General features: G+C 40.1%; 2 protein-coding genes across 3 annotated transcripts in view; both read right to left on the reverse strand.

The window, feature by feature from the left end:
• The window catches only part of nup153 (nucleoporin 153), an 18,005-nt gene extending 912 nt beyond the window's left edge, over window positions 1-17,093 (reverse strand). Inside the window, exons 1-22 of one of the 2 annotated variants that reach the window (XM_044335407.1) lie at window positions 16,958-17,093; window positions 13,126-13,354; window positions 12,673-12,948; window positions 11,371-11,510; window positions 10,340-10,468; window positions 9,953-10,069; window positions 9,690-9,734; window positions 9,393-9,446; window positions 7,406-7,546; window positions 7,260-7,312; window positions 6,848-6,983; window positions 6,329-6,496; window positions 6,129-6,227; window positions 5,944-6,028; window positions 5,754-5,855; window positions 5,012-5,650; window positions 4,657-4,848; window positions 2,512-3,468; window positions 1,516-1,923; window positions 1,136-1,354; window positions 847-1,030; window positions 1-742 (exon numbers count right to left, since the gene is read on the reverse strand). The exon at window positions 1-742 is cut by the window's left edge and continues 912 nt beyond it. In XM_044335407.1, the coding sequence (XP_044191342.1) occupies window positions 655-742; window positions 847-1,030; window positions 1,136-1,354; window positions 1,516-1,923; window positions 2,512-3,468; window positions 4,657-4,848; window positions 5,012-5,650; window positions 5,754-5,855; window positions 5,944-6,028; window positions 6,129-6,227; window positions 6,329-6,496; window positions 6,848-6,983; window positions 7,260-7,312; window positions 7,406-7,546; window positions 9,393-9,446; window positions 9,690-9,734; window positions 9,953-10,069; window positions 10,340-10,468; window positions 11,371-11,510; window positions 12,673-12,948; window positions 13,126-13,354; window positions 16,958-17,035 (4,539 nt within the window). In that variant the 5' untranslated portion in view covers window positions 17,036-17,093 and the 3' untranslated portion in view covers window positions 1-654. Of the gene's footprint in view, window positions 743-846; window positions 1,031-1,135; window positions 1,355-1,515; window positions 1,924-2,511; window positions 3,469-4,656; window positions 4,849-5,011; window positions 5,651-5,753; window positions 5,856-5,943; window positions 6,029-6,128; window positions 6,228-6,328; window positions 6,497-6,847; window positions 6,984-7,259; window positions 7,313-7,405; window positions 7,547-9,392; window positions 9,447-9,689; window positions 9,735-9,952; window positions 10,070-10,339; window positions 10,469-11,370; window positions 11,511-12,672; window positions 12,949-13,125; window positions 13,358-16,957 lie in introns of both variants that reach the window. The other variant, XM_044335406.1, reaches the window with a different exon arrangement.
• Window positions 17,094-18,601: 1,508 nt separating this feature from the next.
• Window positions 18,602-27,841, reverse strand: ptdss1b (phosphatidylserine synthase 1b). Its single transcript, XM_044336003.1, has 13 exons — window positions 27,426-27,841; window positions 27,134-27,225; window positions 26,306-26,350; window positions 26,080-26,204; window positions 25,605-25,763; window positions 24,709-24,860; window positions 23,484-23,625; window positions 23,165-23,277; window positions 22,852-22,917; window positions 21,526-21,625; window positions 20,682-20,741; window positions 20,244-20,322; window positions 18,602-20,155 (listed from the first exon to the last, which is right to left on the reverse strand). Exons 1-13 carry the CDS (start codon window positions 27,602-27,604, stop codon window positions 20,058-20,060), a joined length of 1,410 nt encoding a protein of 469 aa, XP_044191938.1. The 5' UTR covers window positions 27,605-27,841; the 3' UTR covers window positions 18,602-20,057.
• Window positions 27,842-27,878: the final 37 nt, after the last annotated feature.

A 27,878-nucleotide genomic window follows, 5' to 3' on the forward strand; every position in this document is an offset into this window, starting at 1 on the left:
TACATACAGCACTCTGCACTGACACCATGGCTACATCTCCAGCGGCACCTATTGATTCCTGTAAGAGGAGCAGTCTAAATAGTTTGTGGGATTACCGCTGGAGACTTGCCCTACAGCTCTCACTACCTCTCTGCATATCACAGCTCATAACCTGATCACGCACACTAATTAATAGGATTTTGTGTACACTCACAACTCTTTAGGTTTGCAGTTTTTGCCTTTGTAATTTTATTACAAAAAGTCATGCCTAAAGTCTAGCAGACATTTGCCGGTGTTGAAAATATAGATATGACTGTCTTGCTTGTTTTTCATGTCGAGCAGGGGTCTTTGCTTGATTGTTGTTTTCTAAGTCAGCGTCATTGTTCAGTCAAGTTTTTTTTTTCATGTGAAGTTCCTGCGTAAATGGTCTCACGTCGACGTCTCTGGTCTACATGTGAAAGCCTCTGAAAACATCAGCCCAGCCTACAAGTTGAAACCCGCCCACCCGTCCAGCCCGAGTGCAAAGCCGTCCCCGAAGCCTCGGCCCTTTTTTCCACATGCAAAAGTCATTTCAGTGTTTGTCAAGTTGAGACCTTCCAGGACTTTATTTCAGCCTTCAGTGGGGATATGGTCGAGTCCAAGTCAAGTCTACTTCCTTGTCGAGTCCACAGGGCTCTACTTTCTGCGTCGCACCGCTGTCTTGATCTTGCGTCCGGCAATCGTTTGCTGTCCAGCAGGAGAGGCTGTGAAGGATTTAGTTGACCTGGAAGAACAAAGACATTATTAATCACAAATACCGCCACCAGCAACAACTGTCAAATGAGTGACAAACAATTCTTGCATGTAAACTGAGAAGGTGCAACATACCCAATATTGAACGTGGGGGGTTGTGAGAAGTTGAATGCACCTCCAGGTGCTCCTGCCTGGGGGGCAATGGAGGGGTTAGCAGGGGGGGCAGGAGATGCTGCTGATCCTGCTCCGAAAGTAAACACTCCCGAGCTGTTGTTCGAGGGTCCAAATCCGCTGGCTCCCCCAAACTGAAAGCCTCCACCTGAGAAAAATATGGCACATTTACAAGTTGCACATAATGAGAGGGTCAGAAGCTCTTGGTTCCACAGACAGTCTGAAAGGAAAATAAAGGATTTCAGTCACCCACCTGGTGCAGAGTTAGCAGCTGCCCCAAATACAGGTGTAGAGTTGGCCTGCTGCCCAAAGACAGGGGCGGCATTGGGCTTGGCCCCGAAGGCTGGGGCCGGGGAGGGTGCAGCTGTGAAAGGGGATCCAAAGGGTGTACCAAAGGAGGGAGTCTGGTTGGCCCCGAAGCCACCAGAAGGGGCTGAGCTGAATACAAATGGGGAAGGAGCTGCAGACGGAGCTGGAGTGAAAAAGAGAGAGGATGACAATATCAATACATGTACAGATTATAAATATAAAGGCAAAATTGAATAACATAAAATTTAAGCATTTCAAAACAGACGTCCTGTTCATGTTTATTATCCAAAATAACCATTGTGAGCTGCCAGAAGAGTTACAGACCTGCAGAAGAGGCAGCAGAGGGCGCTGCTGCTCCAAAGCCAAAGGAGGGAGCAGCAGCAGGAGCAGCACTGGCAGGAGCACCAAAGATGAAGGGCTGAGCTGGGGCTGGAGATGGAGCCGAGTTCACAGGGGCAGCGGATGGGGCAGGTGGCTGGCTGTCCTGGTTCTGGCCAAAGACAAAGGCTTTAGCTGGAGGAGCGTCGCTGGGGGTTGCAGCAGGCTGACCGAACATGAAAGTGCTGGGAGCTGCAGAAGAAGCTGGAGCCTGGGTGGAGCTGCTGCTGCTGCTGCTGCTGCTGCTGCTGTTGCCAAACAGACTTGGGGCTGGGGCGGAGGATAACGAAGGGGTGGTGTTGGTGGGATTACCAGCCATAAAGGAAAAGGCTTGTTTTGGAGCTGGAGCAGAATCTGTCAGGGAGGAGAAAGAGTTATTTATGTTCTGTTGTGACACTGCAGTGGCAAAGTTATTTTGACTATTACAGGAAAATCCTTTTTCAAGTAGATTTTGTTAGCAATCTGATCATCTGTGCTTTCGCAATGTCATCATAATGTAACTTATTGGCTTTCTTGCAAAGAGTTAGATGAGTAGATCAACGCTACTCATGTCAGTAAAAGTCAAATATGAAGCTTCATCCAGCAGCCAGTCAGCTAAGCTTAGCACAGAGCCCGGAAACACCTGACTCTTTCAAAAGGTAAAATACACCTACCAGCATCTCTAAAGCTCGCTAATTAACACATTATATCTTGTTCTGTACAAAAACCGAAGTGTAAAACTGACACATTGTGGGTGTTATGCGCTGCACTATTTCTGGCCAGGTGCAGCAATATCCTGAGTCTGACAAGAATAGCTCTCAACAAGAAAGTGAATAAGTGTATTTCCCAAAATTTCAAACTATTCCTTTAACAAACTGTCAAACAAAACAATTTTTATAATAACTCATAGAGGTCACTACATATCGAAAGTTTACTAAAATCATAGATTGACAAATAAAATACCTGTTGCAGATTGTCCAAAAGTGAAGGAGGGCTTAGGGGCCTCTGAAGTAGATGTTTCACTCTTGTCTGCTGGCTTTCCAAAACTGAACGCTGGTGGAGGCTGCTCTGCTGGAGCGCTCGGCTTGCTGAAGGAAAAGCCTCCTGAAGTGGCAGGTGCCAGTGCAGCATCAGCATCTTTACTAGCAGCACCGAAGAGGAAGTTAGACGGAGCCGAGGGGGCAGCCGCTTCCTTCTTTTCCTCCGGCTTTCCAAAGTTAAACGTGGGAGCAGCTGGCTCTTTTTCTGTAGATAAAGATCCAAAAGTAGAGCCCCCTTGTGGTGTAGTAGTGGCCAAACTTGGCTCGCCCAGTCTCCCAAAAACAGACCCAGCAGTGGTAGTTGTGGTGGTGGTTGTGTTGGTGTTTGTTGATGTGGTGTCATTTGATGCCACACTGTCACTCTTGTCTTGAGAGGAAGCAGGGGGAGTGAAAGTAACAGGGGCTGAGGTGGTAGTGGTGGTGTCTGACGTTTTCTCTTCGGGTTTTGACAGCCCAAAGGTGAAGCCGCCCTTAGAGGAATTACTTTCTGTGCTAGATGATCCAGTTCCAAACTTTATCCCGCCGCTGGCTCCAAACTTAAATCCAGAACCAGTGGCAGGTTGGTCTGACTTTTTGTCATCACTAGAGGCAGCCCCAAATTTAAAGCCCTCAGATGAGCTGCCGAATTTGAACCCTGATGAGGCAGTAGTGTCTTTGGAAGTGGTTTCTGATGAGGAGCTTCCAAATGCAGCTCCAAACTTGAATCCACCTGATGAAGAAGAAGAAGAGGACGACTCTGGAAATGAGCCCCCAAACTTGAAACCCCCAGATCCAGATGCTGAGGTACTGTCTGATGTGCCAAACTTAAAACCTCCAGAAGTAGAAGTAGAAGAGCCAAAGGTAGAGGAGCCTGATGTCCCAACAGCTGATGAACCAAAACCTATACAAGAGAAAAAAGGATGAGAGTAGTGTGGATTATTTGCAGGTTATATTTCAAAAGTCTCGGATTTCTCATGACCTAATAATTTGACTAAATGTGCGAATTTATCTTGAAAGTTTAATATGATGAAAACAGATAAAGCATCAACATTTTATACAGAAATCAGAATTAAACATCTGATGCATCAAATATTTTGGCCCCCACACACTCCCACAATAGGTAAAAGGTACCTTTTGATGTATACAAACATGTGAGTAACATTTGGCTTTTGCACTCATTTACTTTTAACATGCTGTTGCAAAAACCTGAAGGTTTCCAAAGAAAAAAGTCAATTCCTAGACACACTTATCACCTCTGCTGTTGTATGTGATCACAGACACACCTCCAACATGACTGTGGACTAGGGATGGGCATGATTAATTGATGATCCGTAATTAATCGTTAAGATTTTTTTTCGATCATGTGGAATTAAATCGATTTAACGTTCATATCAAAGTATGATATATATGTATGTGTCTTGAAGTTGCAATGAATTTCACTATGTGCTGCAACCGGCCGGGGGCGCAATTTAAATTCAAGAGGGAAAATGAATACTCAGTTGCTGGCGGGCTGCAACATGAAGAGAGCAAGGCTAAGTTTGGTGTGGGACCATTTCGAGCTAAAAAAACAATATCCTTTTTTGTTTTGTTTTCTGTTTAACAGGTTAACTGCCTTGTATAAGAGGACTGGTGCTAGTCTATAATTTCTTCTTGGAATAAAGATTTCATTAAGGAAAAACACGCTTTCTTTAGTATTTTCTGCCATAGGCATTTTTAATACATATAAAAAAAAGATTAATCGATAATTGATCGTTAATTTTCCCAATGATCGATTAAGGAAATTTCTTCAAATGCTCATCCCTACTGTGGACTATCATGCAATTATGGGCTGTACTTAAACACTGTGTCACTTTGTGATTGATGTGTCTTGAGAAAGGTCCTTGTGACCGAAATGTTGACTCTTAAAAATAAATCTCTAAATCTCTCTCTAATAAATCAATGCAGAGGTGATAAGTGTATGCAGGAATTTACTTTTTTTGCTGAAATTGGGTCTTCGAGGGAATTGATTCCCTGCACCACAAAAGAGACAAAGCAAGTGGTTTGCGTGTTGCCGTCTACTCGAAACCTAGAGGTTTGTCATTTTTGTTACCTTTGGGCTCCACTTTAGCTCCAGGTTTGGCTGCCTGACAGGCAACACACTGTACATCAGCAGCCTTATTCTGTAGAAGACAGACGTCACAATCCCAGGAACCCTCTTCCTTCTTGAATTTGTCACCCAACCCAAACACTGGAGCACTGCTGTCTGAAGAAGTGGCTCCATCTGAAGGTTCTGCTGATGCTCCTGTAGTGTTGATGAGATAAGAAAGATGCTTCACTACATGAAAAATAACTTTTAAGATAGATTTAGTCACTTAAACTATTAATAAATCTTTAATTAAAAATGAGAACCCAACATTCAGCTGTTTGTACATTAGAAAATATTATCAAGGTCGTACTCTTGTTACCTGGTTTAGCGCTCGTGCAGGCCACACACTTTGTATCCTCTGCCTTGTTCTGTACCATACATGTATCACATTCCCATGCACCTTCGGGTTTTTTGAACTTGTCTCCAAATCCAATAAACCCTGTAGTGACGGGGGCTGTGGGGTTGGATACAGTCTTAACAGCTGAGAAGGCAGAAGGAAGAGTCAGTGAGGGCTTAAGCCCTGTCCCAGGCTTGGCCGTTTCGCAGGCCACACACTTTACTGCATCAGGTTTGTTTAGTACGAGACATGTATCACAGTCCCAGGTTCCTGCAGGTTTGGAGAACATTGTGCCAAAACCTGTGGTGGACGTGCTGTTCGTGCTGCTGCTCTCCTGCCCAACTGAGGTGGCGGTGGGTTTACTGTCCCTGGATTTGGATGAGGAGGAACTAGGCTGGGGGTTCATACAGCAAACACACTTTGTGTCTGATGACTTGTTCTGCACCAAACAGACATCACAGCTCCAGCCTGCTGGCGCCTTAAACAAATCACCAAAGCCCGTTGAAGAGGAGAGGGAGGAGGTGGTTGTAGAGGTGGTGGAGGGCGCAGTAAATTGTGAAGACGTCTGCTGGGGAGCGTCGTCGGGACTTGGGGAAGTTCGGGCAACAGGAGAGGCAAAGCCTGAAGAGAACAAGAGAGATTAAAAATATAAACTCCAGATTCAACCTTGGGAAAAAAAAAAAAAAAAAAGTAAAATCATGAAAAACACAGAATGGATTCTAACCAGGTGCTTTGAGAAGATCCAGCACGCTGCCCTGCTTCAGGGTCTTGGCTGGTTTAAAGGGTCCTTCAAATTCTTCTGTGCTTTTGCTTGTTGCTGGCTTCACTGTAGGACACATGAGGACCAAAAGTGAGTTTAAATTTTTCTCAAGAGAGGCAAGATCAGCTGTAAGAACCTGTAAGCAAACTCTTACCTGCTGCCGCTATGGGAGTGGCTAGATTCCCATTTGACATGGAGGGACCTAACTTTGCTACAGGTGCACTAAAAATAAATCCAGCCTACAAAGAAGAAAATATAATAGTTATCATCCATATTACAGTTGTAAATCATTGCAATCTCAACAATTACTTATCATTAAGAGACAAACTATTTACTTACTGAGGGGGAAAAGGAAGGTGGGCTAGCAGCAGTTGCTTTGACAATAGGGGAGGAAAATGTAAAACGTTCACAAGGGGGTGTCGAGGCCGCGGGTGTGTCCTGGAAACAAACAAACAAAAATTAGTGGAATGCATACATAACGTTGTTAACCATTAATTTTTAGTAACAATGAAGTAGAATGAGACATTTTGTATACAGACCTTATTTGTTAATGTTTCCTTAGCGGGAGTGACAGGTGTGATTTGGGGGGTGGTACTGACGGTGGTTGAGGTGGTCAAAGGTGGCAGAGGGGAGGAGAAGCTGAAGGTGGGCAAGGCGGTGCTGCTGATGGGAAGTGAAATGGTTGGAAGTTCCGGTATCTCGGCCACCTAACATCAAAAACAAGCATGAATGTCACTGTGAGCTTAATATCAAGAGAAAAATGTGAACCATTACACATTTCTGCCACTTCTGGAACAGTTTGAGCTTCAACGCTTGTTATCTGATCTAGATTTATGACCTTTCTCTTTCGCCAACTTCTGGCGCTGACCTGGAGTAAAAGGATGAACACCTGTTTCTTATCACTTTGTTACAAGAGCTTTTTGTTTGTGTATGAAAGTAAGTACCAGAAAGTATAATCTAGAGTTGAAATATAATCAATCAATTAATCAATGTAATCTTAGAAATGCTTCTTATTTCTGAATACAGAGCCTTGTTGTTTTTGGATGCAAAGCTCTCACCTCATCATCTTCGGGATGTTTGGAGGAGGGCCGTGTACTGGTCCTCTCTCTCTTCATCTTGCCCCCTCCGGAGCTCACACTGCTGGCTGCAGGCGTGCTGGACAGAGGATAGACTGGGCCAGTGGAACCAATTGTGCTAGTGAAGGTGTAGACAGGAGTAGGGAAAGTAAATAAAACAATCAGAGCAAACAGAGAGCAGTCAGGCATTCGAAAAAAAAAAGGAAATAGTTACTAGGGAGAAGTAATAGAGATGTTGTGGCAAGAATAGTAAGGAGACACTGAGGAGTTGTTAAAATTTAAAGGCCAGAAAAACATTATGCACCTATCTTCTGCTTTCTTTTACAATGAATTTCGACTTATTCTAATAGCTACCTGATAAATCAGAGCATCTCTAACAGTTATGCATCAGTACCTTTGCGATGGACCCGGGGTTTCTTCAGGCAGTTGCGGTGATTGTCTTGTGGGCTAAATAGATCAAACAAAAACAAAATTAGCATCAGATACGTATTCAACACCATTTGGCCAGATTTTGTGGCGTAAACATTTATGTGGGCTGACCGTCTCTCTTGGGGTCCTGTCCAGAGGTCGGCTCACTCCTCCAGGGGTCAAAGTAGGCCTGAAGGACACAGAGCGGTTTCCTGTCACTGGCACTACAGCGGGAACCACCAGCTTCTGCACCGGTGGGAGGGTGGAATCCAGCTGAAATAAAACAGAGTGGAGACGTATGATCATCAGGTCATGAATGAATGAAAAAGAATGATTTAAGAATCTGTGTGATAGAGCTTATACCAGGCCACTGCACTCCACGACTGTTTATAAACTACAAAAAACATAATAGGAATGATGGAATATATGAAGGAATATTCATAGTCATTACAGGGTATTCCTCCTAAACTTGTGGCCCAACATGCCCAGATCTATTTTATAATAAACTACATGTGCCATACAAAATGTCACCTGAATGCAACAGTCAGGCTCTTTTATGTTGCGTTAATAATTTCAGGATGAGTTCAATGGAGTTCTGTGGCATGGACATATTGCTGGCAACACAGACTGTCATGTTCTGTAGAAACTTTGCATCTATTTTTAGTACTTTTCTCCCCCCTAGTGGTTGTTTAGATATAATTCATTATTTTCTTGTACACTTCCTGCTATTGTTTTAATCATGACACAGCACGGTCATAGTTCAGAGATTCCGATCAGGAAATTCTTTGATTGTTACATCACATGTGGTCAGCTTGCAGCTCCGGCTACCTTATCCTTTCCTTCCTCTGTTTGTGCCTTGAAAGCATTACTTGTAAATTATATTTACATTTAACTTATACTAATACACAATAATGGTGTAAGGGTTCTGAAACCAAGACTGAAACACAGTCACACGGTCTCGACTCGAGTTGCAGTTTTTTTTTTACTCCCAATGTTAAACTAGCTATGCGTAGCTATGGTGTTTTCTATTGTAATAAGTTATTCCATAGCTTTCCTGCAGTAAGTAGGCCAGTACTGTTTCTAATAGTGTTTTTAAGCTGATGAACTTTATGCACATTATTTCCAAGATATTTACAAGTTATATACAGCTATTTACATGTCATTGTTTGTGTTATTTGTATAACTTTGTAGCTGTCATTTACAGCATTTAAAAATCCTTTCATGAGAATGACAGCAACAGTAAAGAGTGTTGAACTTTACTGCAGCCTCCAACTTTCTCTTGAAGCCTGTTGGCTATCTGTCAATTTGTGTACAAACACACATTGGGGACAGAATACAGACGGTACTTGTTAGCAGGATAATTTCCTTGTTGGTTGTGGTCTTTTCATGCAATTTGTTGATAACAGAAAGATAAATAAAATCCAGTGTTATCCTTTCACTTTGGACCCTGCCATGGTAAAACCCCGAAGCAACAATCAGCTATGAAAGGCCCAGTTAGATAAATGGGCTTTCTTGTCTTGGACCTGTGAGGGTCAATACACTATTGTTGCAGTTTACAAAGCAGCTGTCGCAGCTGGGAATGCTGGACTGTTAGTGAGGGCAAGTCCAGTACAAAGCTGGCAAAATTATTTAACGATGGACTACCACTTAACACACTGCACATACACGTTTTATGAGCCAATACAACATGCAGTCTAACACACTTTTGCTCACAAGCATGTACATGCGCGCATAAAGACACACACACACACACACACACACAGCGGTGAACAGCTGTGCCCCAGCCGAGGAGAATCCTGTTAACAAGTGTAAAGGAGGCTGCCAGGCAGTAGGACAGGAAATGACAAGACAGCAAACCACAGCAAGTGCTTCTGGCTTTGAACAATGACATCCCTGTTCACATCATTAAGCCTCCTGCTTAGCTGCAAACACTCCAAAAGGCACCAAAGGCACAAGTGAAGTTTATTTGTTGATGTGTGCATACAAGCCTAAGGTCATGCAGGGACATGAGGCGTAAAACACACATGGCTGCTCTTGGAAAGCTGCGTACAAATGCAACTTTTTGATGAAACAATAATAAAAGAAATAATGTCACGGGAATTTTAAAATCTGCACTTACCCGTTTCTTTTTCGCCTGGAAATGTGAAACATCTAGATTTGTGCCATCCATTGACTGCAAAGAGAAAAGTCATGTGAGAAAACCGTCTTTTCTAGTTAGACAAAAAAAAAAAAGATGTTTTTTTTTTTCAGCTGGATGTGATGTCAGTATTTAATGTTTTAATAGAGGCTCATCATTCACTAATGCGAATCATTTTGTTGTCTGTTTTGTGTTCCCAATCACATCCTGTGCTGTATTGCACTATGTGTCACTGCAAAGCAAGGCGTACCGTATATGTAATCTACTACAAACACTTACTGCTGACAGGGGAGATGAGGCTGCTGCTGGGATTCTCTTGGCATCCTGCAAATGAAGAAAAATCAATCACTGCTATTTTAGGGAGACATATTTATCAAACATTATTACCAATATAATATGACACATAAGTAACATCACAGATTCTTTGGCAACATATTAAATGTCATTACCACTGTGACACAGAAATCAAGTTTGAACAGAGGAAACGGTGGTGCATGTCTGTTATATACAGTGTGTGTTTATGTGTGTGTGTTTATACTCACAGCCAGAGGGCTTGACATGCGCTCCAAAGACTGCAGGATGCGTCTGGCTGTGGCGCTGGTTACCCCACAGGGCTGAGCTCCAGCAGGCTTGGCCTTGATCTGTCTCCTCACTGGAGCCTACGGATCAGATGAGCTAATTTAGTCTCCAATTAAATTAATAATATTCACACTTCAGTGACATTAATCTTATGGTGTCAGTGTCAGAAATTAACGGCTCGCCTACAGAAGCCAAAACACTGAACGAACATGAAGAGTCAACATGTGTTCTAATTTGATCAGCTTAAAAAAAAAAAAACAAAACTACTCACTCCTATGAATTTATTTACCAAAACTAATTTTAGCATTATGTGGCTCGTGGTTGGAGGTTGTTAAGATTCACAAACTCACCTGGTACGGTGTTCCAGGACGAGCGCGAGCGCTCCTGACTGCAGCTGCTCCACCATACGTGGTCTTCCCAGGGTAGAAGGGCGAATCTCCAAGCTGGCTGGAGTTCAACACTGTGCTGTTTAGTGTTGACTGGAAGAGAGGAGAGTTAAATTAAATTAGGTTAGGGTAAATTAAACAAAGGGTTAATTCACTTAAAGCATATTAATATTAGGTGGCACTCTTTTTTTTTTGGTAACCCATAAAATAGCTACACAAAACAGTATCTTGAGTAAAATTGCAACTAAGTCCTGCAGTGCTTTCAATATTCATTATTACTTCAACTTTTTCCAATCCTGAAAAGCCAGCTGTATACTTCTGCTAATAAAGTGATTTCCAATATGTCTTTTGGAAGATGTAAACATATTACCATCACTGTAAGATATGGTTTTATACATAAAGATGTTGGCTGTGGAGTAAAAAATGTTAAAAATATCTGAAGCGACAAGCACTGAATTTTGTTTTTATAACTTAAGGTGACATTTCTTTTTGCCTGGTAGAAATCTGAGTCAGAATTGACACCAAAGCAGAGTAGTTGTTCATTTGGCTGGACTGAAAATGGGTGTAAATGTACAGCAGGTTGATTACACAATTAGTGATCAATGCAACCACTCCAGATACTGACTAGCTGTGAGCAGAGTGACAGTCACATAGATTTTCCTGGTGCTTTGTTTAATGAATAATAAAACTACTGTAAAAAAATAAAATAAATAAAGTTGAAACTTTAGGTAAACTTGTATCTACACCTAAAAATCAATGTAAAGTCCGAAATACGTACAAGTTTGTGTTACACATGACTTTGAAGAGTTGAATGCAGTAGCCAAAATCACAGAGGGACATTTTATATTTAAGTGGGTCACTGCTCCAATGGCACAAATCGAACCCTGAAACGCCAAAAATGCCAGGCTTTGTGGCACAGATCTGTTGTTTAAGCTGGTGTTACTAATTTTTTGTGCCGACACACTCAGTATCTTCACAGACAGTCGGATACTCACATTGGAGGACGATCCAAAGACAGACAGGTTGAAAGCAGGCTTTTTCAGACTGGACTGGGAATGCTGAGTCCCAGAGTTTGTTCTGTCCATCTCTGGGGACCAAAGCTGGGGAAGTGATGCTGTTTTGGAAGTGGGGACATCTGAAAAAGAGGAGATTTGAAACCGTCTCAGACCATTTTGAGAGAGCACTAATGAGCCGATCCACACATAACAGACATATAATCACCCACAATAGACTCTTCCTACTGTAACACTAACTGTTTGTATGATTTACCAACTTCTTTTGGTTCCACAGTTGGTGTCTATGTCTTAAACAATGCAAAGAAATTCTATCCAAACCAGTGCGTCACACAGGTAAAGTGGCTGTTTAAACACAATACAGAGATTGTGATGCTTCTTTTGGATAGACTAAGCACTAACTTCATTAGTCAACAGACAGAAAAATCAATTAACTATTTTGGTAATCTTTTAATTATTTACGTGATCTTTTGTAGAAAAAATGGCAAACATTCATTGGTTCCAGCGAATCAATTCTGCTTTTGTCTCATGTGATGGTAAACTGAACACTTTTGGGGTTTTAGATTATCTGTAAGCATCACTTTGGGACTGATATTAAAAATAAATGAATCAATTAATTGATAAAATAATTGGCAGATCTATCAGTATTAGTTGCAGTCCTAACTTAGTAACTGTGTGTTTGAATATCATGTGGATAAATGTGCTAGTCAGGTCACACTCAACACTTGTCTTTGTCCAAAAAGTTGGGTAACGGACACAAAGCAGAAGTTGCAGTCCTGTAATAAAGGCACTGTCTGTTTATAGGCGCCAACAACATGCATGCAAATGTATGCAAATTATTGACACTGCACTAGATGTGTGTCCACATCAGTAATAAAAGTTCACTGAAAGCCAAACGTTGTGTATATGGACACAATTTGTCTGTGCAACATTAATCCAAAGAATTTAGATTCTGAAGAGCAAAATCTACATTAACCCCTGCTACCTTAGTGTGGAATTTAAAATCATTGAACACATTACATGGTCAGTTGTGAACTCTTTCTTTTTGATTCAATTGTTTATCCACAAGGTGAGCCCACGGCACAAACACGACTAAATGGTCTCTCACCATGATGGAGGGTGACAGAAAGTTACGGATTTCAGCATTCTAACTAAATGCTGGCCACTTGGATTATTTTAATTATGGTGCCATTATACCTGTACCGACATTAAAGATTCAAAAAACACCTTAACACGTCTCCATATGGAAAGACAACACCTTCTGCTACAACATTGTGCCCGTACCTTTGTCAGAGGCGCGGGAGGAGAAGCCGCTAGTGGTGGAGATGTTATCATCTTCGTGCTGTGAGAGGTTGTCCTTGATTTCTTTGACCAAGGAGAAGCCCGTGGAAAAAGGTCCTGGGGCTGAAGAAGTGGAGGGCTGGGAGAAGAGGCTGCTAGAGGCCCCCAGCATCGGAGAGGACACCTCCAGTGGGGAAAAGTGGAGGTGGGAACGGCTAAGAGGGGGTCGAGATAACACATATTCCTGAAAGTTCAGGGATGCCCGGCTGGTTGAGGGCTCTGCGTGTGAGAGAAAGTTACAGGTGAGCAAAGTGGTATAGGTGGACAACACGACTAAACTACTGATAAGCAAAACTCTGTTCAACTTTGGACATTTTAAGCTCAGTTCTCATGCAGGTTCTCCAAATTCTCCAGCTAGTTTTGTTGACAACCAATGAGACAGAACAGATCCCTCACCTGTGTTACTGGTGCTTGGCTCCGGTGAGTCGCGTCCATCGAGAGGAGGAGGCCCCTCTTCGCTGCCATTAGGAGGAGGAGGAGGAGGTGGCGGCGGCTGGCAATTCTGGTCTGTCCCCTGTACGGCCCCTCCTCCTTCAGGAGCATCTCCATTCTTAAAGTATTTCTGCAGCCAGGAAGGAACGATGCTCTTTACTGTGTCTGTCACTCGACTGATCAGGCCTGACTGCTGCTGATAAAATTGTGTGAGAGAGAGAGAAAGCCGTGAACAGAGGGATGAAATGAGTGAGGCAGAGACAAATGCATATACACAGTACAGAGAACAATCAAGTCACGCCATTATTTCTAGTCTCCTAATTATGAAATGATCAGAAACGTTGAATAAAATTCACTAGCTGTGTGAGAATCAGTGTCTTCTGATTCATTTGTCAACAACTAATACACATGAAAACAACTAAAAAGCTGGTGCTTGTGGAAAAAAAACAATTCTGCATTGTGTTTTTGAGGCCTTTTGAAATCCTATAAAAACAGTTGCACTCTTGTGATTTGCAAAATACAGCAATTAACTCTACATTTTATTATTTGAATGAGCTGCACAGCCCCATTTGCAAAGAGAAGCCATTCCTCCTCCCCAGTGCAAGGCAAAACACAAGCTCAGTAAGACAGAAACTGGGTCAGGCTAGGCGCTGTGTATGCTTCTATGAAGCACTGAGCAAATGACGCTGGTCTGCGCTGTACTGAGGTCTAATATTGGATGAATTCCAGTCAATACGGATGAGTCTTGTCTCCTACACCATGCATGGAAAGAAACAGCATTTCCAGGATTTAAATATATAGACAGCTCTCTTGTGTAATATTCTATCAGCTGTTACAACTTGCAGTTTATCTATCCCCTCTGATTGGGTTTGCAGGCCTAGAAGTGAGGAGGGCTGTATATTTTGTTCACAAAAGTTGTTGAAATGCTGTCGACCTTGGTGTCTTGAGTAAATGCTGGTATATTTTCCATGGTCTCAGTCAGTTTTAATGCATGACTTCTCCAACAGATTGAGCAGTTTTGGAGAAGTGGTAGCAGAGGACAACAAAATGGGAGAAAATCTATTACATGAATGCAATGAGCAATTAAAGCGAAAGAGTGTAAAGGAGAGCAGTGAGCAAGGCTGTACAAAATCTTTGATAAGTTTAGCCAGCCAGCCATATTTTCTCCCAGTGTAAACTTGCCATTTTTGTTTATCATATTATATTTATTTGGCTCTTACACTGGTACTGAGACTGCATTTGAATGTCTTCAAATCAGGGCAATGGACTTTGTGTTCCTGTGAAAAGACAGTAGGCAGAGAAGAGGAAGCTAGCTAGCTAGCTTTCTGGTGCACCACATCATAACCACGTTGTGTAGTCGTTTGTAGCTATTAACCCCCGATAAGAGCCGTATGTGCCTCTTGCTTTGTGATATACACCTGTGGGTCCTCCCTGCACTTTGACCTATGTGCAAACACACAACTCTAACTTGTCAGTGTAATAACCACCAGAGTGCTTGTTTACTTAGCGCAACATAAGCTATTGTTATAAAGGATTTAAGGGTGCCGCATTTCTGCTGTGGACAGTGTCATGTGACTAAGGGACCTGTGGTTGACTGCCACTGCTCTCTCGGGAGGTAATCACTTCCAATTCAAACATGAGGTGATTTTCATATAATTGAATATTCAAGCACTTAAGTCAATCCCTGCAACTAGTTCTTCAAGCAAAAACCTGACATGAGTTCAAGTGATGAGCTTGTCATCTTGGATCCATTAAGATAACTGGAGGATTTGTACTGTTATTTTTGTGTCACGTGGAGAGGTAAGTACTGCCCCGAAAGACTACCATTTGCAAGCAATCACAGATGAGATTGTGAGAGAGAGAGTGCAAACACTGCATGTCTTATCATGTTACTTCTGCTTTTTACCCAGTAGTGATGTGTAAACCAAGCTTATGAAATAAAAGCTAGTCCTGTCTTTTCAGTACAACTGTACACTGGATTTGGTTAATCACTGTTTTTTTGGTTTACTTCAGTCAACACATATTCATATGGACTTCAAACATTACTGTGTTATTTGCCATTTAGTCAAATATGGGAAAGTTGTGTGTGAGATATAATCATGACTCCCATATGTATGACTGATAAAGTGCAACTTAGATTTGCATTTATTCAAACTTAATATTACAAGTTCATTTTTTCAAGTTAATGTATTTTTTGGTTTTGGCATGAACACAGCATTGCAGTCAATCTGTCTTCATTTTAACACCATTTGTTCATAGGGTTAACATCCAATGATCAAAGGTTTTGGCTGTTGATCAAGTGGGATATGGTGTCAAGAACCTTAACATGATACTAATACTGTGTGCCAAGTCAACACCATTTGAAAGAGAAATGACACGACTTTGCTAAGTATACACGCTGAACTACAACAAATTAAACCAAGCCCAATATACACTCAGTTGCAGTTTATTAGGTTGACCTATCTAAAACTAATGGCAATATAATAAATCAACCCTGCACTAAGTGCTACCTTCATGAAGGTTATAATGTTCAGTTTTTGTTGAAACTGCTTGAGAGAGATGTTAATCAACCTATATGCTTGTGGTGCTGCTGAATTATATTCCCTTGTACTGGGAAATGTTTCTAATATTTTGTCCATTGCATTCATATCAATGAGGACAAACTGAAGAGAATGTTACACAGATGGCACATTCATATCAAAACAAACAAATACAGTAACTTAGAAAGATAAATATTAGATGCAATATTATTTTTATACGAATGCAAATATCAGTTGCACTATGCCAATTTTTTTGTCTTAATTGCAGTCACCATAACATCTGATAACATATTACAAATACCATAATCTGTTTTAACGGTAAATAATCTGAAGTGTTACAAATGTCGACAACCAAAGTCGGCCAAAGCCAGTGACTTTCCATCCAAATCTTGTTTGCAAGGTGCATCTCAACCAGCGACAGACTTGTGTGTGCATTACAGACACACCGGTGACAGCTCTTGGCTAAATGTGTGTCTAACTGATAACCTTCCAGCAAGTCACGGCGAGCAGCTGGTTGTACAATTATCGATAATCTGAGTGTTTTCAAAGAAATGGGTTTTAAAGACAACATTAGTTGATGTCCAAGCGGCTAATGAATCCACTCAAGCAACCATGTGGGTTCCCAATGAGCCAACGCTTCCTGCGCAATCCATCTGGCTGAGATTTGGCAAACGTTAGCTACCCAAATATACCAAATGCTTCCCGATACGCCAGTAACACAACTTAATAATGTACCAGCACGAAAGCCGGCTGCACATGGCTGTGGAGAGATGTGAATTCGAGCCAGACGATCACGTCGCTCCTACCGGCGACGGTGTGATGCCTCCAAACTTAAAAGAGGCGAAGACAACAATGCGTTGCTCGCCGCTGTTAGCCTGCTAGCTACGGTTAATGCTACATTAGCACAGACTTCTACTTGCTTGGTTTCCGCTAACTTCGCTAGCAGCTAATAACTTGCTCGTGGCGCTACAGTTGGTTATTCCAGCGTGTCATGTGTGCAACTGTACTTCACCAAAATGCTGGTGAATTAGTCTAAACAACTCAAAGTGTGCCGTGATTTGACCTGTCAAGTAAGGTCTCGTTTTGCTAACCTATAAGCCAGCTCGCTAGCTCAGCGCGTGGAGGCCACGAGCGCTAACAGCAGGCCATAAAATTTATCCAACAAAACAATAACAAGAGCTAAAATATTGTGGCACTGCAGTCACCGTAATGTACTCTACACGGGGTTTTCAAACGGAAACTTTCACTCGATTTACCTGTTTAGTCTTGGCGTAAGGTTTAGAGGCGATATGATATCTCCTGCTTCTAATTTTCCCTCCACCCGTGGCCGCCATGGCTCTTTCGTCTGAGGTCTACCGTTTCGGCGCCGGATAGCTGTCATCCAGCACAGCGGCCAGTCACCAAAGGAATTGTGGGAAATGTAGTAGCTGAACAATATAAAGCATTGATGATGATGGCCTTTGTACCTCAACACTCAAACCAACCATTCAATTAAGCTGAAAGCCAGTGATGTAATATTATATTATTAAAACAAAAAAACAGAAAGTTTAACGGACAGTCAATTTATTAATGTTACTGGGAAGATGTCACATCCATGAATCCAAGTTCTCCTTGTTTGCCCATCGTTTGAACTTGTCATGATTGAATTTAGAAAGTATTTTGAGTCTGTCCAATTTATAAACAATAAGAAATGTGCACATACAGTTAGTTTGCTCCATTTTTTTTAAGAAATCTGATTTTATTATCTACCTTTTCTGTTAAGTTGTTTTCTACCTATTTATTATTATTACTTTTACCTTTTGTCTTGTTACCATGTTGACTGTATCAACAAACTGAAAGTGAATTCATGTCCTTCATGTTATCTTTATATCATTATGATGCCTAATTTTTTTCTCTTATTATATTATTGTCACACATGTTGTTACTGACAATTTCTATAAATAAAGTGATGGAAAAATGGTATTATTTTTGTGTCATATCAGTTAAAATAATTATATAGCTGTGGCTTTAAAATTTATGATTTGTGCTCATCGTTTCCAACAAACATAACCCTAACCATAACCCTAACCCTAACCCAACATGACAATGTTGATCACAGTTTTGTGGGAACGTAGTCATTTTTTGGAAACAGTAAGTTAATCAATCAATTAGTCAATTAACAGAAAATTAATCAGCACCAATTTTGATAATCAATTAATTGTTATTTTTGAGAATAAGACAATTATTAGACAAAAATACCATAACAATTCCAACCTCTCCAATGTGAGGATTTGCTGCTTATTTTCAAATTAAGTTATTTTTCAATAAATTAAATATCTTTGGGTTTTAGACAAATAATAATAATAATATATGTAGATGTCTTGTGTTTTACAGACCAAAAATTATTTATTCAATTTTTTTGTAAAAAAAAACTTTGTGTTAATGCACTGTAATTATAAAAATTAAAATGAGTGGGTATAATAGAATATTTTGTGAGTTTTTGAGGTCACTGAGGTGGTTTACAGAAGTTTTACTCAGGTGAGAAACTACACAAAACCACTTTCTCAGTGCATTACCATATAATTTGAATGGGTACAACGGTCATGTAGTGTGATTTGTAAACCTGAATCATGTCATTCTGAAGTCTGTTGTACATATTAACAGGAAATCTAATAATTGTACAACAAATGTGATGTGAGGTAACATCTGCAGTATTATATCACACTTTGACAAAAATTACATCAAACAGTTTTTAGATCTGTGCAGAAATAGTTTGTTGTAAGTTATTGCTCTATAGGCATGAAAAAGAAATCAAGATGCTAGTATTAATGTGAGTCAGTTGCATTATTTATGACAGAAGCAGTTGAAATACTTGCTGATAACTCTCAAGGAAATGAAATGATCAATCCATGAAAAACAAATGTAAGAAATGTGGTCGTTTAATTATGTGTACAAAACAAGCAAACCCACCCATATAAAATCAAACATCAGTGATATTAAGTAGCATATTACAATTTATAGATTTTAAACATCTAATATTAAATACAGTGTAGTCAGTTTGACACATGAAGACTGGGATCACTGAGGCAGGATGGTGCTAAAGCCAGTTACATTCAAATAATGTCAATACAAATGTAATAAACAGACATTAAGTTACAAACACTGGTCAAGGTAATAGGAAATTGACACCCCATAACACTAAATATGAAACTATAGTGCATCATTTAATAATATTATGACCTACAAGAAAAGAACTAATTTGAACCAGTAACTGTGTTATATTAACGCCTCACATCATTAATTTAGATCACTTTAAAAACACATCAATGATTATCCTCTGCGATTTAATGTCACCACAGTGGTAGTGCATTGAATGTCACAGTATTCTTTGTCGGTACATCAGTCATACACTTCTCTCTACAATTCAAACACACACACACACACATACCTACACAGAATTGTAACAAAAAAACCCAAAACATACATTTGAACAGTTCCAATAATCACACAGATGAAAGCTAAAAGTCTAAGAATAACATGTAAAGGCTACAGTTGTAGCTGTACACTTGGTTGATCTTCTCATTTGAAGAAGACAAAAATCATCTCCTTTCTTGAAAAATGCCAAAAGCCTTTACACCAGTACTTTACACTGTGCTATATATTATAGAAAAGTGCGGGATGTGGTCACTTTTGGCAATTATGATATAAAAAAACAAATATATGACATCAACAAAGCTGACAACCAACCATCACCAATTCAAATGACGTACAAAATGCCTCACACAACAATCATTGTGATTGTTAGTTTTCCTAGTAAAGCTTTTAAACTCAGTACACAGAACTTGCACACCCTGACTGAACATATTTACCTGTCTCATAGTGCAAAACATCCACCAACATTCAGTACAGGTAGAGAGAAAATGTTGGTTGAAGGATGATGCTGAGGCCATCATGCTAGTTTTCACAATCTAAATTAAGGCCATAGTGTATTTCAAAATCCAGTGTATGCTTCTCTTTTTAGATGTTATTAGATAAACTCTATTTTATATTATTTCTATATTTTTGACAGAATCGCTTTTGTTCATGTCATATATGAAAGTTTGTAGTAATGCAGATTCTCCAAAGAATCAACACCCTAGTCTGTACATTTCTGAGGCTTTCGGCTCATTCTTGTGTTTTTCCTTTGATCTGTTTGCCATAAGAACTTAATAAATTGACATAGTAGATCAAGGCTGGTCACTGTAGGAGTCTGCCTTCTGCCCTCTAGGGGTCAAAAAACTCCTGATGCAACTTTTAACCACAATTCGATACATTTTAGTGCATATTCCCCCTGTTGGGTTGTTGGGATGGGAATAATAAGAGAGTCTCTTGTGTTGTTTATTGTCTTTTTCCTCCATGGCCATTCACAAATCTGTTCCTCCCAGAGGCTTTCCTCCGTTTTGTAGGTTGTGAAGTTCTCAAGGAATCCCTCTTATCTACAGAGGAAAAACAGATAACTTTGTTAAACATTTAGGCTTGAGTTTAGAGAGGAGTTGTCACCAGAGTGCCTGTTATTGGACTGACCTGCAACACCATCTGGGACGAAACCACCGGAGTCGACGACGCTGCTGTCATCATAGTCTTCACTTTGCACATGAAAGCTCTGTAAACAGAGGAAGCTCAGAGTAAGTAACTTAACATCTAACCAAAAAGTACTGTTTCACATGTGTCTTTTGGTTTAATATTTAAGGTGTATTTCACCTCGTATCATACTCAGCCTAATTGTTGGTTATGATTGTTGGGTAAGTGTGCGCCATCACACCAGTAACTACACGTAACAGTGGTGTATATTCATATTAAAAACACTCCAAGTATACCTCTATAACACTGCAGCAAGAGAGTTTGAGAAGCAAACCATGATTTACAGCTCTGTCTTTTTTTTCATTTTTGATCATTTTACCTTCAATTAACACTTAAAGAGATCATGGACGTATTCAGTAAAGCACCAACGCAACATCTTACCTTCATTTTTTTTTGCTCATACCACACCATCCCATATAAACACAGAAGCGTAATGAGAGCCTAAAGAAGATAAAACAGAATGAATTATGGGTCCACTTAAACACTGTGCAGAATATACACCAAACAACTGAAATCATGCCCTGCAGAGTAAGCAGATCCTACCTTTAAAGTCAGTTTTAGTTTATTTTCACACAGGTAATAAAACACAATACATTGTGTGATAAACGAAAATGACACATTAAAAAATTACTAAAAAGAAAACTGCATATGTAAACAGACTGCCAAGAATCGGCCTGAAACATGATCTACCAACTGCTTAAAACAAACATTATAGTCGTTGCTGCAAGGCTACGCTTGGACATTTCTAAGACTGTTATTGGGGTTTGCAAAGGTGCAAGACTCAGTGGTGTACAATGAATATCATTGGGACAAACTCATAAGCAGCATCTGCAAAAAGAAGCATGCGCCTGTTAACTCTGGGCAAATATTTAGCATAGTCAACAGGCTACAGGTCTGTGCCAGATATCACAGCAACTGTTACAAGGGCAGATGATGGTCCAGGCAGCACTGAACAGGCATCTTTATTTTTCGGGTCGGTGAGTTTATGTTGTCAAGACTGATCAGAAATAACTGGCAGAGTTAATGATATCCACACATTTTCAATACTTAGTGGTTGTGTAGTCTTCATTGGTTAATGTCCCTTTTCAAAAAAAAAAAAAAAAGTACATATGGGCATTTATTATTTACACAATAACTATAGTTAAGTAATGTTAATGCACCTGTTCACTGACTAACTGACTCTTTACTTGTGCATAAACAAACGCACACACTTGTCTTTTCTTACCAGACAGAGCAGCCACAGGAGAACGTAGCGAATTTGTGTCTTGGAAAACAAATCGTGGCCAAATTTCATACAAGCAAGAGCCTCCAGGAAAGCAATGGCTCTGAAGAGAAACATAAGAGTACTATTAGATAAATGTGACAATTGCTCATTAAATTTTAAACACAGGCTGTCGGATTTAAAAACACCCCCTCTCTTTGCCAATGGCGTCTCATTGCAATGGAGCTTCTCTACTGATGCAGAACGCTTCTGGCTTGTACTGTACGTCCACATGCATGTGCTTTATTTGTTGCTTCCCGGCTTTTCAAACATTCTTCAATACTCATTCACCAGACTGCAGTGGGAACTTTTTTCAGTTTCAAAGGTTACACTGCAGGGGTAAACCGCGGACAAGAGACTAGTCTCACTGTTGAGTATTTCATGCAGACAGAGAGCTCGTCTGGTTGCTATAGAAACTGGAGCAGACTGGGGGCATCAGCAGCTTTGTGTCTGAGATGAGGTCAATAACTTCAGGATGTTATGAATTTCAATTGGCTAGTAACTTCACTGTTATAGAGATGAATATAAATAAAGCTACACTAAAACTAAGTCTAAATGAAAATTGAAAAAAGTACAAATGAACAACTTAAACAGGTACATCTGATTTTTTTGTTTTCTATCACATCTTTGTTAAAACCTCACCTATTCATCTGTCAGCAACACTAAAATAGCTTGCAGGACCTGCAAAACCTGCAAGCTAATAAAAACAGCTTGTAGCTAATATCAGTCCTGCTGAGCTGTTGCCGCTGGTGGGAAGTCTATGAAGTCTGTTCAGTTGAAACCGTTCGAAAACTTTGATTAGTTGCCGTATTTGAATCTACAACATCCCTCGTCTGCCAATCAATCTCAACTACAAACAGGAATAGATGAGTACATGTGACACTGTTGATTTATGGTGTAGTCCTGAGTTGAAACTCTGATTTGTTTGATTTCAACACAGGGATAACAACCCTTTCATTGTCTGTGGCATACTGTCAACAGCATGCTGACAACATCAAAGAAGACTTAACAAAGTTCAATCAGTTTGTTTGCCAGATTATTGCTATCACTGCTACAACAATGTCGTGATTTAACTGACAGGTTGAAAACATGACAGTTTTATCCAAAATATGGCAAGTGTCTTGAAAAGAACAAACAGTAAAATTGAAAATGTCACAGTCATCCTTAAAATAACTCCTTATTTCCTTTGAGTGTCAAACAGGAAAAAAAGGGCTTTAACTATCATTAATGTTGATCCCAAACGTCTTTCTTTACGAGCAAAAACATGAATGGACAGGACATGAGACTTACCCAAACACCCAACACTGTGTGCCAACTCGTTTGCACTGAGTGTCTGTCAGGTACGCGTAGTACTGTCTGAAAGAGAAAAGAAAATAGGAAAGTTGTACTTGTCAAGAACCAAGCAAACACTAAAGATTTCAACAAAGACTTCAGACATCAGAAGGCATCTGGAATAGTCACCACTTTATCCTCAAAAAATAATTTAAAGATGTTAATGTAAAAAAAAACAATTGATTTTAGGTAGTATTTAAAAACCAGAATATCACATTTCCTGTTGCCCACAGGTGGAGGGTAAAGACGTCATTTTGAAGGTTGAACGTACCGCACAGTGGGCGCAGTGATGACTCCGATAAGGAGGATACGACACCAGCTGAGAGGGTGAGAGGCCTGGAAGACGAAGATGTGCTTGAGGAAGAATGTGTTCAACTCTGTCAGCTGTAAAGATAAAGAGTGTAAGACAGACAGGATTTAATAGGATTTCTCTGTGAATGTATTGTGTACTTGCTGCGAAATGTGGACAGTGAACTGGAGAGCTTTTCTGGAATATGTGATTGATTCATTCATTAAAAAGGATCATTTATAAGATATATAAATGGTTTTTAAAGTCGTACAATTATTTCAATGGTCAAAGTATACAGTACCTGCCATAGGATCATGAAGAGGTAGATGCCTGCCAGCCTCTGGAAAGAAGACTTTGGGTCAAACCAGCGCACGTAAGTCCAACTGGCTGGTGTGAACTGGAGCACAGCTCGCTTTATCTTCCCTGTAGTGGTGTGGATCTCCCTGAACAGACACAATGTGTGTAACTTTTATTATACAGAAATAAATATACATATGCAGCCTCGCTTCAAACAATAACATAGAGCTATCCAGAATTATGGTGTTAGTTATAAACTGTTATAATCAGTTATAATCTGATTTGATTAATTTTGGTGAAGAAAGTAAGTTGAATATACCTTTGGTTCCTTTTCACAGCCAAACTTTGACTTCAAAAACATGTGTAACTAATTGCAATATTACCTGCTACATTGCACTGCATTGATTGCTGGAATCGAGCCATCGTTAAGGTTTATTAGTTCCATCTTTGCTTTTCCTGCTACGACAAGTCAAACTGTCCGATGTGAAAAACATCTGGTTGATTGAATCTGATTCACTTGGGATTGATAGACAAACAAGTGTGCCAGTAAGGTTGTCAAGATTTGTGTTAGAGAGATTTATTCCGAAATTAAAATAAGATTTCAAGTAAAATGTGAATAGACGGGACAGAAAAGAAAAACTGGTGATGCTCATCAAGCAAACCTATCGTTCAAATCTAAAATATGAAGAGGCCTATTGCTCTCTCGAGGTCACTGTCGACATAGCAGGAGAGCTTTGTGGCATTTGTGTGTAAAGCCTCAAAGCTTGTTGTTTGGGCAAAGTTCAACTAGATTTTTTTTTAATTTGCACAACAGAAGTTAATGGGAAACTTACATGACATGTTCCTCATACTGTTATTTCAATAAACCTCTACTAGACCTCTTTTATTTAGTAGTTTCGTCATTGTTACTGTTGATAAAAACACAACCAATTTACATGTTTTAGTGGGATGAATGAAAAAAAAAAAGGAAACTCAGCAATTTTCCAATACAATCTTTTTTTCTGTTTTGCATCCAAAAGTATCAAATTAAAAACACCTCTAATTACCAAAATATAGCTTTAAATGATTTGTTTCAGCTCTTTTCACCCCTATAGAGACTATGTCCAGTACCTGCAAAAGTCTGGACACACTTCCCCATTCACTTGAATGAGAAAGTATGTCCAAACTTTTGACTGATACCGTATTTAACATTAGAAAAAACACAGAAAAGAAAAAAAAGCTTCACTGACTTGATACTGGCCCAGCGGTAGGTCCTCATCTCCAAAAAGCGGCACACTGTCATACCCAGCCAGATGCCTCCTCCATTACACAACAATATGTCCAGTATCACCTGGTCCCACCAGCACTCCGCAAAGTTTGGCAGAAGGTGCATGAAAAACAGCTGTGCAAAAAAAAGTAGAAAGGACAGTGAAAAATATTTCATGTGTTAAGGGATTTAAATCAGTTTCTGAAACACTAAATCTACAAATTGTAAATTGAGCCTGTTATTTGAATGGTTCAAGCACCTTGTTTGAAGATAAACACCGATTTAAAAACCTTTTAGAGGTGCTGTGTCACAAACAAAATGACGACAGAGGTCAGATCTGTACATTGTTCTAATAGCTGCCAGTAAATTTAATTTAAGAGAGTGTAATGCCTGACGAATGATGATGTTACGGTATGTCAAAACGTTGCTCTGATAAGTTCAATTTACTGGAAGCTATCAGTACAGTGTGCAGATCTTTTGGCTGACTTCTGCCTATAGTACCTTGTTTGGCCTCAGGATCCATGACGCAGTTGATTCTAGGATGAGTAAATCTGGTATTAGGCTAAATCCTGTAATCTAATCCCTCCACAGTCAACAATTGTCAGCAGTCAAGGCAACAGCTCTCATTATGTGCAGAAACTCCTGCTCATAATACTGTTTTGTTATGATGAGTTTCTCCTAAACAATTAATCCTTGATCCTGAACAGACCACCTGTATAAATTACAAGTAATGATTTTCTGAATGAACTTGCAGACTCACAGAGGGTTGAATTTCTGTTTAGGTCCTGGGACTTTTGCAAACATTTGTGCATTATTCACATCACATATTTCAATGTAGGCAGATGAAGCCTGACTTCATCTTGAAGACGTGCACGCTACCTCAGTGAGTTCCCACGTGATGCTGATGGTCCAACAGAGTCCGTAGCTGCGGATCAGCAGAGCCTTCATGGCCCAGCCTGCAAAGTGAGCGAATGCAAAGATGTCGAAGTGGCTCAGGACGCGCTCCCATGTTATCACAGTACAGTTCACAGCGTATTCCTGCAGGGAGAAAGGCGAATAAATTCTAAAAAAACACAAATGCAACCAAAAAGAAAAAAGAACATGTCTGTAGGTAGAAAAGAGAGGCTGTGAGCGTCCTCACTTTAACTGTATTCTGAAAACTGAAACATCATAAATCAGGACTCAGAAACTACAAGGCCTATTAACTGGGCCAATGTTGTATTAAGAGCAGTCATGTTTAAACGGATTTCGTCTAACGCGTTTAAGATCAAGTACAAGCAATGGTTCCTCGTTTGTAACTTGTTATCAGAGCTTTTTTTCCCAATTTACATTAAAATGTCTAAATTATTCATACCATGACATCGGCTTCCCGCTTGGCATAGCGCAGATTTGGGTCTAGCCAGTACATGAGTGTCTTCACTTGGTCCCAGTTGAGGAAGATGAGGAAGACAAGAAACAGGAAGTAGATTACACTGAGACCTAGAGAAAGTGAGTCAGGATGAAGAAAAAGAAAATTAAAGCTGTATCCAGGCAGAAAGGTTATGTCACTCTGAACTTGATGGATGTGGGCGAACACTCACCAAACACCATTCGCCAAATTGCAGGATGTGGCCTGGTGAAAGGTCCTAATGCAAAAAAAAGTGACTTTTAGTTTATTTGTACCATTTGTAGAAGAGATATCAGGACAAATTTGACAAAAAATGTCAACTCATGATCCAATTACTAGCATTTGTTCAGCTTTTCAACCACATCTCATGGTCTTCCTCGGTGGATGGAGTTTGCTCAGTTGTCATGGAGATATGTAGTACATTTTAGGACAACCTATAATGATGTGACTGAAGTTCCATACGTGACAACTGAACTGGAGGGGGACCATGAGATGAGGTTGAAAGCTCTGAGGAAAAAAGGTAGTTATTGGACTTTTTTTGGGTCAGACTCCTGGTTCCAAGAATGAACTTTCACATTGAAACCAGGCGAATGTTTACACTGGCATTTTTTTCTTTTCAGTTGGCTGGAAAGTACCCAAGCTGGTGCATATTTGAGTCAACAAATCAAGTTGGGCCACAACAAAACATTTATTTTATTGATTAATCAGCCAATTATTTACTCTGTCAGTTGATTATTTTTTTTAGGTTCCTACAATTTCCTACAGCCCAGGATGATGTTTTCAAATTGCTTGTTTTGTCCATCCAGAAGTCCAAAGCACAAAGATGTTTAATTTACTATGACATGAGATAAAGAAAAGCAACAAATCCTCACATTGGAGAAGCTGGAAAACGGAGAATTATTTAATGATTTCTCGATTTTCAAAATAGTTGCCATTAATTTCCTGGACAATAAAAGAAAAAAACCTACAACAACTTAGAGACTAAGCCAATGTGAGTTTAGTTAGCTACATAGCTGCTTACCATTAGGAAAAGCCAGGACACTGATGACCAAGAAGAAGGAAATAACCACCAGCAGACCAACTCGGAGGTTGTTGTCTGACTGCTCATCATCCCTGTCACAACGCAGTATCACATGTTAACAAAGGAAAGACTTTCAACACTGTATTACCTTATCACACTCAATTAGGAGTGGTTTAATTAGGAGTACTCATTATTAGTGTTGACTTTAAGGATGAAACCTAGCTTTTTGAAACGAATATCAATCAGCCATTAGCAGAAAAGTAAATTTTTCAGAGACGACGCTATTATTTACCTGGTAAAAGCAAAGTACATCAGGCTGAGCACAGTAGCTGTCAGCAGGGAGATGGTGTGTGGCTTGTAGAAGGAGTCGATGCAGATGTCCTCCACTTGTTGCTCGTTTATCATTCGGAAATGTAGCTTAAAGTTGGCTTCATCCTTCCGCGGTGCTCGCGGTATCGCTGCGGCTGCCATGTCGGATGTTGTGGGCAACAGTCTGAATGTTACTAGTGTATTTTTAACAATTATGAACTAAAGTTAAGGCAGGACGACAGGATGATGCCAGAAGAGCTCCTCAAGGAGCAAAACCTTGAAGACGGACTAAACTACGAAGCTAATGGGGGAGTTTGAAGGAGAAAACGCGTATTGTGCCATCCAACAAACACAAAGTGGAAACATTTAGTGCCCTTTCTTTAGCAATTTATCTTACTAGTCATTTTTATTTGAATAGTTTGATCTTTTTGCGATA

This window comes from Thunnus albacares, chromosome 19 (genome assembly GCF_914725855.1).
Source record: "Thunnus albacares chromosome 19, fThuAlb1.1, whole genome shotgun sequence".
Taxonomy (NCBI): domain Eukaryota; kingdom Metazoa; phylum Chordata; class Actinopteri; order Scombriformes; family Scombridae; genus Thunnus; species Thunnus albacares.